The sequence below is a fragment of the Ahaetulla prasina genome, chromosome 2, assembly GCF_028640845.1.
Source record: "Ahaetulla prasina isolate Xishuangbanna chromosome 2, ASM2864084v1, whole genome shotgun sequence".
In the NCBI taxonomy this organism is placed as follows: domain Eukaryota; kingdom Metazoa; phylum Chordata; class Lepidosauria; order Squamata; family Colubridae; genus Ahaetulla; species Ahaetulla prasina.
In genome coordinates, this window is record NC_080540.1 from 80,855,222 (window position 1) to 80,864,340 (window position 9,119).

Genomic DNA, 9,119 nt, shown 5'->3' on the forward strand with positions numbered 1-9,119 from the left:
TAATTACCTGTCTTCCTCTCCTTTCCAGTGAAAGGTGCAGCAGAGTCCTTGAAATTTGGGAATATAAAGCAGACATGCCTGGGCTGCCTCATATCGCTTTTGCATTTCTTAGGGTGGTCTCGATGCTTCCTCCTCAAAGCATCATATGTGCACAGCATTCTGCATGCCCCATAAAACTCTGGACATGCTCTGGACAGGCCTGCTCATGAAAAATACAATTGTGCCGACTGTTTCATGACAATGATTAATCTTGCATCCAAAATTTCGTAAAGGTAAAGGTTGCCCTCGCACATATGTGCTAATCATTCCCGACTCTAGGGGGCAGTGCTCATCTCTGTTTCAAAGCCAAAGAGCTTCGCTGTCCGAAGATATCTCTGTGGTCATGTGGCCGGCATGACTAAACGCCAAAGGCGCACGGAGCGCTGTTACCTTCATACCAAAGGTGGTCCCTATTTTTTTTTTAATACTTTTTATTAAACAGTTTGTCTTTAAAAACAACGGAAAAAGCAAACACACGTATAAAAACAAGACATGTCAAGACATAACATATTAAACATTACATAACATTAATGGTAATTTTATATCATTTCATATCAATTTACATATTTTGTTTTTGTAGTTCTCTATTCTATCATTTCTATTTACTACTCAATAGTAGGATAATTGCGTTACTCCAAAACACATACACACACACACACACACACACACACACACACACACACACACACACACATTACAATATTCATTGTTCTTATCTACACATTTATATTCATTTATATTTACATCCCTATTTTTCTACTTGCATTTTTGATGTGCTTTCGAACTGCTAAATTGGCAGAAGCTGGGACAAGTAACAGGCGCTCACTCCATTATGCAGCATTAGGAACCCAAATTTTACAAAGGAAATAAATTACCAATGTATTAAGGTACTAAAAAAGCAGAAAGGGGCTGTTGAAGATACTCCTTTTCTAGTACGGCACTTTTTGGTCTATGTCCAAATTAAGATAAAAATCTGTATAACTTTAACTATCTCTAACGATATCTTACCCATCAGTTAAAACAAATACGTCTTTTAAAAACAAAGAACCTCTAAATACCTGATAGTCATGTATGGTCCTTCCTAAACATCTGAAATCAGCTCAAGCCTCCTAAGCTTTGTTGTGTTGTGAACTCATAAAATGATACACATGTGCAAACACGCATATCCACATCACAAATTAAACAAATGATTTTATTGGGTTCGAGTTGGACAAGAAATTATGGTACCACTTACTTTTAATAATTACATTATACATAGCAAAGGTTTCCAAACTTTGCAACACCATAACTGTGTACTTTGAGTTTGTGCAATCAAATCAAGCAAAACTGAGAGGAAAATCTTGGCAGTAACTTCCACTGTGCCTGAACACACCTGGTCAGGTTTTAGAAAATTATGATCCCCTCTATATGGCTTACAACACTCTCTTCTACACCCCACAGTTGGGAACCCCCAAGTCAGTCCATTACAGTGGTCTAGAAATAATCCCAAAGAATGTTGCTTCCATGAAAAACCACCATCTTTAGTGAAACATGTCTCAAAGATTCTTCTGAGAAACAAAATAGATGATAATATCCTGTGATCTTTACACCCTCATTTGTTTGTAGGTTTATGCACAAAAATAGGATTCTTCCAAATTCACACCTTAGGCAGTCTTGTTAATTGCTTGTAAGTCTCTTATGGGCAAAATTGGCAAATTTAATATAGCATAGGAAAATTCCCTGAGATACTTCATTTGCATTGCTAATGCCAGGCTGGATTTGAGAAAGAAACTGCATTGCTATAAATGTTTCATAAAGACCCTGGGCAAACAATACCTTTAAAAAGATTCAGCTGCCCACTCCTCTCAAATGCCTGTCAGTAGGCGAGCTATATTTTAAAATTCAACCTACTCCTTTATCTGGCACTATTTCTGTAACATGTGTCAGCAGCCTCTTTGGGAAGTGAGGTTGGTGCACAGACAGCTCTGGCCACTGGGTGGCAATGTGGGATAACGGGAATCTGAATTCCAGTCCTGGAAGAACTAGCCAAGGAGCAGATGGCTCTGCCAAAACAGCTGGGATGATGGGTGCCTAAATTTGCCAGTGAGGAAGTAAAGGTGGGTTTGGGGCTGTGTAAGAGCCCTGCTGAAGAAAGCAAGAATAGAATAGAATAGAATAGAATAGAATAGAATGGAATGGAATGGAATGGAATGGAATGGAATGGAATGAATGGAACGGAACAGAATAGAATAGAATTCTTTATTGGCCAGGTGTGATTGGATGAGGAATTTGTCTATGGTGCATATGCTCTCAAGTGTACATAAAAGGGAAAAAAAAGAAAAAAGAAAAAATACATTCATCAAGAATCATAAGATACAATGATAGTCGTAGGTTACTAATAAGCAATCAAATAATGCAGATAGCTGAGAAGAACCAAGGGAATAATTGATCTATTTCAGATCCTGCTAATTTGAGGTTGCCCCCAAAGCCTTTCAAATACAGCCTTCAGTTGAGGAACGATGGATTAATGAAGGTGATTCCGCTAAGCATGTGGAGAGGTACCTAGATTTAAGTCTAGGCAATCACAGCTACAGAATCCAGGAGGGTTTTTTCCTCACTCTAGCCATCTTTTTCCCCTTTTATTCCCCCTCTCACTAGAATGAAGCCTCCTTCAAGTGGTGCTTGATGCCCGGTGATGGTATGGCACCAGCATGTATGCTTTGGGGTGGGTAGGGGGCAACAGCAGGATTGTGGCTTGCCATTACTAACTTCTTGGAAGTCTGTATCTACTTCTCAAAGGAGGCTCCACCCTGCTGTTCTCTGGACAGCTCCCCCCCAAGTCCTTATTGGGCCTAGCTGTGCTTAGCATCCGACCCCAAAGCTGGCCAGCACTGCCAAATTGCAGAGACATCCCACCCTCTCAAGAACTACATCTCCTAGCAATGTGTACACTTGCTGGCTTTCCTTCCAGATGGATGTGGGCTTCTAACAGATTGAAGGAGAAAGACAATACTCTTGAGAAGTTAATGCTCGTTTCTGTCATTAAGCCAAGAACATATTTCTGTTCCAGCAAAAAAGTTTTACTGGTAGGGAGGAAGATTAGAAAATAAAGATCTTGGGGTTTTTTTCCCCCCCACCTCCCTAACTGGACAAACAAGGATTGCAAATCCCAATACACTTTCTTAGAAGGACTTTATGATGAGAGCAATGATCTGCCCAATTATAATTTCAAAAATAGTTTGGAATAGGTGACTGAGGCAGCTGGCACTGTCCTTCCCCCCCCCCCTTTGCTGCCAGTTTGCACTTACCAGGTGGGGCAATAGTAAGCAACTCAAACTCTCTGAGACTCTCTGAAGCTCATTAACATTGGTAGCAAACAGCCTCTCCCACCACTAGCCAAATCTGGCTGGGTGCCTGCAGGCCGAACCGTAACTCCGTCAGCCCCTCCCTTCCCTCCTCCTCGGGGAGCGCAAAGACCAGACTCAGAGAGACTCAAGCTGGAGCAGCCCAGCTGAGCTTCACATCATTTCAACAAAAAGGAAGTATCCAAGAAGACTGGAGTTTTCTGTCTTCCCACCAATATTGTCTTGGATATTCCCAATAACCCAAATCTGGAAAGGTTCAGCAACATGAAGAACTGGTGATAATAGCTGGAGTGAGCTGGGGAAGCTATCAGATCTGCCGCCTGCCTCAAAATATTCTGGAATCCAGACGGCCTCGCCAGGATCCAACTTACTCTTCAAGGTCCGTCATGCCTTCTTGAAGACTGTGATTCTGCTGTAACATCCAACGTGATAGCTTGGATTTTGCAGTGCCACTGCAGGTTTGTGCTGTTGCCTCCTAGCTTAGAATGGTTTCTACCAAGAGGAAGGTTGGTGGCAGTGCCATCCTTTCCTGCAGCTGTCCTGATTATACAACTTGCCCTACCTGAGCAAGACTTGGGAGCTGGTGAACCTTGCGCAGGCTTTCAGGGCATGGCCTGGTCTGGGGATGAATGGGATGGAGCCACAGCAGAACGGATCTGGCAATCGGAGTGAGCAGGGACCCACCATCTTTCCATACTCACCTCTGGCCACAACTCTCATCCTTGTGGCAGGACTGACTGTGGCTCTTGTGACATTTATGGGGAATGTGCTGGTGGTATTAGCTGTGTACACTAGCCGTGCCCTTCGGGCCCCACAGAATCTCTTCCTGGTGTCTATGGCTACAGCTGATATCCTGGTAGCCACCCTCATTATCCCGTTTTCCTTGGCCAATGAGATCATGGGCTACTGGTGTTTTGGGGGTCTTTGGTGCAGTTTCTACTTGTCGCTGGATGTCCTGTTCTGTACCTCCTCCATCATGCATCTGTGTGCCATCAGCTTAGATCGCTACTGGGCAGTCACCCGAGCTGCCCGCTACAATCTGAAAAGGAACCCCCAGAGGGTCAAATGTATGATTGGGGTTGTCTGGGCCATTGCTGCGGTTGTATCCCTGCCACCACTGTTTAAGTCCAGGCAGCAGGACCAGGTCTGCCTCCTGCATGATGACACTTGGTATGTGCTGGCCTCTTGCACTGCTTCCTTCTATGCCCCTTGTCTCATCATGGTTGCAGTCTATTGCCGGATTTATCATGTGGCCAAACACAGGAACTCCATAGTCATTGCAGCACGGCGGGTGTCCTATCCCAACCTCATCCCTGTGGCCAAGTACAATCCCTGCAGACAGAGCACCCAGAGCACTCCTGGGGAAACGCAGAAGATGGGGATGGAGTCCGGCCACCTTCCTTGTCCCCAGCCTAGCTTGCCACGGCTCTCTCGGCAATGGAGAGTAGATGACGGTGGCAACAGCAGTGCTCGGCCACCAAGGACCCCAAGGCTTTCTTGGTCACTTCCCTCCAGTCCCCATCAGCGCAGAAGCAGGGACATGTCCCTCTCCACCAATCGGCTGATGCAGGCCCGGGAGCGCAGATTCACCTTTGTCCTTTCTTTTATCATTGGAGCTTTTGTCCTCTGTTGGTTCCCGTTCTTCTTCACCTACAGCCTGGAATCTGTGCTTGGAGAAGGCTGCTGCATCTCTGAGCCTCTCTTCAAATTCTTCTTCTGGATTGGGTACTGCAATAGCAGCTTCAACCCCATCATCTATACGGTCTTTAACCGGGACTTCCGCAGAGCTTTCCAGCAACTCCTGTCCCCTGCCCACTCATTCCTGTGCCGAAAATGAGGACTCTGCTAGAGGGTTCCTGGAGCCCGAGAGAGGCACAATGGATAGGGGTCACACAACATCCCCCAGGGGTCCCAGAGAAGGTAACTAGTGGAGGCTGGGGAGCTGAGTATTTCTGCAGCTGCTTTTTAATGAAGACTTCCCCACCCCAGACATGCATGTAGCTTGAAGGGCAGAAGTGCCACAAGAAGCAAGATTTATGAGACTCACTGGCATACAGTTGGTTGGCGAGAGTCAGTTTCACACTCCTGCCTGTTTCTCTAGCTTGCTGTGGTTGCCTGAATCTGTTGTTCAGCAAGCTAAGGAGGAGGGGGCTGAGGTAAAATTATTGATGTACTGTAATGGCTACTATGGCAGCTTTGACTCCGGATGCAGACTTGCCCCAAATTTTGGTCATTGTTATAATAAACCAGCAAATGTACGTTCTTGGTTATGATAATCCTAATCTTGGTTTAGGGGTGCAATTTATAATTGAACCACCTTAGTGGTTGGGCTCCATCCTTAATCCTAAAATGGAAAGTCTGCTCCAAAACCAGTTCGAACTCAGAGAAGCTTTGGAAGGAACGTTCATTTATCCCAGCTGCTCTGTGGGAAGAGGAAACAGAAACAGATTCTATTAAAGGGGATTCAGCAGGCTGACTATTTTGGTAATGGAACTAAAAATGTACAGTTGCATATTTTTCTGTCTCACGTATATTGTCCCTTGTCAAAACAAGGGTGGGAGCATTTGGAGGACTTGGGGGCCTATTAAAATTATAAGAAGATCCATCCAGTGGTCTGGTACTCCACCAGAAACACTGGCCAGCTAGGGGGCCTTGAAGGAAAAACTCACAGACAGAATGCGATACAATCACAATGATAACCTCATGTTTTCTCTCATTGCATAATTGTAGCAAGAAGCATTCTGCTTCTGAACATTATTTCCTTGTTACTTTGGGTCTGAGCAGCTTGACATTTGGCTGATGTCCTCCACAGAAAGAACGAACAGGAAAGGAGCAAAATCATGGATGTCCTAAGATAACTTTTCCCAATCCCCAGAGTCCTCTGAATTACAGCTCCCATATGCTCAGCTTTTGGTCTCACTGATTTGGGATTTTGAGGGCTGATGGGGTATCAAGATGGGAAGAACTTTTCCAAGGACAGTAGATGACTTGACCAAGGAACCGACTTATCCTAGGGATGCCCTGGGATTGCAGAAAGAGGGATAGACCAGGAGGGAGAGGGGGAATATTTCCTGCAGAATCAATGGATGATGGTGCATTACTTGGTGGTGTGAAGCTGCCGGTTTCAGAGTCCTCTGGCTAGCCTGCCTGCGAGCTCAAGGGAAGCTGAACTAAAGAAGCGACATACTGCAAAGCTTACTTAACCATCTGGCTTGAGGAAACATTACCCTGATCCAGTTCTGGGCAGATGCCAGGCATAAGTCTTGGCAAAGAGGTTCCTGTCAATCATAGTAAAGGTGTCTTCCATATTGCCTCCAGCAATTAAGTTTTTCCTGTTGTTCCAGTTTGCTGAGATTAGTTTCTCAAGCTAAGGCTGGTGCCACAGCCAAGCACCTACCATCTCTTAGGCATTTCTTCCCAATAATCAACTCCTTTTTTAAATGTCCCATATGCTTAGCAGGGGAACTCATGCCATGGCCCTGAATTACAACTGAGGCACAAATTCAGGTTCTGGGCTCCTGCCTCATATTCCAGCCTTAACTTTAACAGGCATTCAGCATAATATTTTCTTCCTGGTACTGTAAGAGAGTGAAGTGGACAGCAAAACAAGGCAAATTCTGTTTGCCAGGAACTTAATTAATGTCTTAGAGACTCTTTAAGGACAGAAAAAAGAGGCAACCGTTGTAACCCAAGGCCAATTCACAGAACATACTTTGCAGTCACAGGACTGCTTCTTTGATATGCTCCCCTGTCTATAAAATGGCTTTTCTAATCATCTGTCGCCTGTGACTGGATAATATAGTCAGTGGACATAGCTTTAAGCCCCCAACAGGCCTACTGCCTTGTCCTATTGTGATAAATAGTTATCAATGAGGGTGATTTCATGTGAAGTCTCTCTTCCTGTAACCATTACTGGTTATGTTGCTAAGGAGACCAATCCGACAATAAAACTACAAACAAGGCAAGCGTTTCTACCAGCTAATAGAGCGACATCTGGTAGCTCATTCTTCCCAGAAAACAGAGCAAACCACAGGTGGCTAAATTAGGCAGGTATCCACGGAGATAGGCCCGTTTAGTTCCATATTACCCACCCCAGTTCCAGACACTTAGAAGGGCACCTGGTGTCTTAACTATTTTCTCTCAGAGAATTTGGGTAAACTATGTTCTCATGTACAGATTGACCACTGAGATAAACTGGAAGGAAAAAGAATCTGAAAGAAAGAATGCATGTTTCTTCTAACATCTCAATGAACCTGACACTAAGAGTTACCTTTTCCTTATAAGCATGTTACCTGCCATGCTTCAAATGCACTCCAGCATCCAACCTGGAAGTCTACACTGCTTATTCTTTCTACCCAGAAGTGGATTAAAATGTCTCCACCTCTCACGTTTCACTTTCATCTTCCTGGGATGCCTCCTCTCTACCCTTTCCATTAATTCTACAGGGTTAACATTTTGCACTCTTCCATGACGTTTTGTTTAGTCCTAATAAAGGGTTGGTCTAATTTTGTTTTGTTTGGGGGTTTTTTCCCTGTTTTTTCTTTTTATGGAGCAACTTTGGCATTTGATCAACAGGATGGACAGTCCTTTCAAGGCAGCCTGGACAGATCCAAAAAGCATCTCCTACAGAGTATTGCCCTGCGCTATGCTGGAGTCAATGCAAGGAAGTACAGGGGTGAACTTGTAATCATTAAAGGGTGCACACTTCCATCCAGAACCACTACGTGATTGGTCAGTTTAGCAAAATTGGGTTTTTGCTTTTTTTACAGAATGGCCTTCGCAACACCTAGGAAGGGGAAAACAGCAGTGCTCCAGATCATCTCCACTGATTATGTTTTGAGACTCTGTGTGTGTTATGTAGTCCTGCTACCACATCTCCTGTGAAACTATGAATTCCTGGATTGTCTACAGTGTATTTTCAATGAGAGGGGGGTGGTTTATTTTTTTAATAAAAAGGTAAAGGTAAAGGTTCCTCTCGCACATACGTGCTAGTCGTTACCGACTCTAGGGGGCGGTGCTCATCTCCGTTTCAAAGCCGAAGAGCCAGCGCTGTCCGAAGACGTCTCCGTGGTCATGTGGCCGGCATGACTCAATTTTTTTAATACCGGTAGGCAAATTAGACCTGCCTACATTCTGTGATTTAATTATAAATGAAATGAAAAGGCTGCATTTCAAGTGATTTCCACGTGGCCATTGGGATTGCCCAGGATTTGGACAAATATTAAATACCTGCATCATGCAGATTGCAGTAAATAAATTTTTATCCTAGGTAGTAGGATGGAGCTTGTTTGGGTAGTATTCAGTGCTGGAATTCAAATTTTTTTACTACCGGTTGGTGGGCTTGGTGTGGTTTGGTGCGTGTGGCAGGGGAAGGATACTGCAAAATCCCCATTCCCTCCCCATTCCTGGGGAAAGGATATTGCAAAATCTCCATTCCCACCCACTCCTGGGGGAAGGATATTGCAAAATCTCCATTTCCACCCCACTCTGGGGCTAGGCAGAGGTGGTATTTGCTGGTTCTCCGAACTACTCAATATTTCCACTGCCAGTCGAACTACTCAGTATTTCCGCTATTGGTTCTTCAGAACCTGCTGGATTTCACCCCTGGTTGCATTAAAATATTTATGACAATGGCCCTTCCCCATTCTGACATCTCTGCATTGCAGGCAGCCAGCTGGCATGGGAGAGAATAGGGCTGGAAATGAATTTTGATATCTAAAGGGGGAGATGGGACCC

General features: G+C 44.5%; 1 protein-coding gene across 1 annotated transcript; it reads left to right on the top strand.

Moving 5' to 3' along the window:
* The first annotated feature begins 3,760 nt into the window (after positions 1-3,760).
* LOC131193320 (alpha-2Da adrenergic receptor-like) lies at positions 3,761-5,521 on the top strand. Its single transcript, XM_058173369.1, has one exon. The coding sequence runs from the start codon at positions 4,009-4,011 to the stop codon at positions 5,218-5,220; it is 1,212 nt and encodes a 403-aa protein (XP_058029352.1). The 5' UTR covers positions 3,761-4,008; the 3' UTR covers positions 5,221-5,521.
* Positions 5,522-9,119: the final 3,598 nt, after the last annotated feature.

Bases quoted from the DNA above. Each gene is read 5' to 3' on its own strand.
- LOC131193320 (XM_058173369.1), top strand. From the start codon at position 4,009: ATGAATGGGATGGAGCCACAGCAGAACGGATCTGGCAATCGGAGTGAG.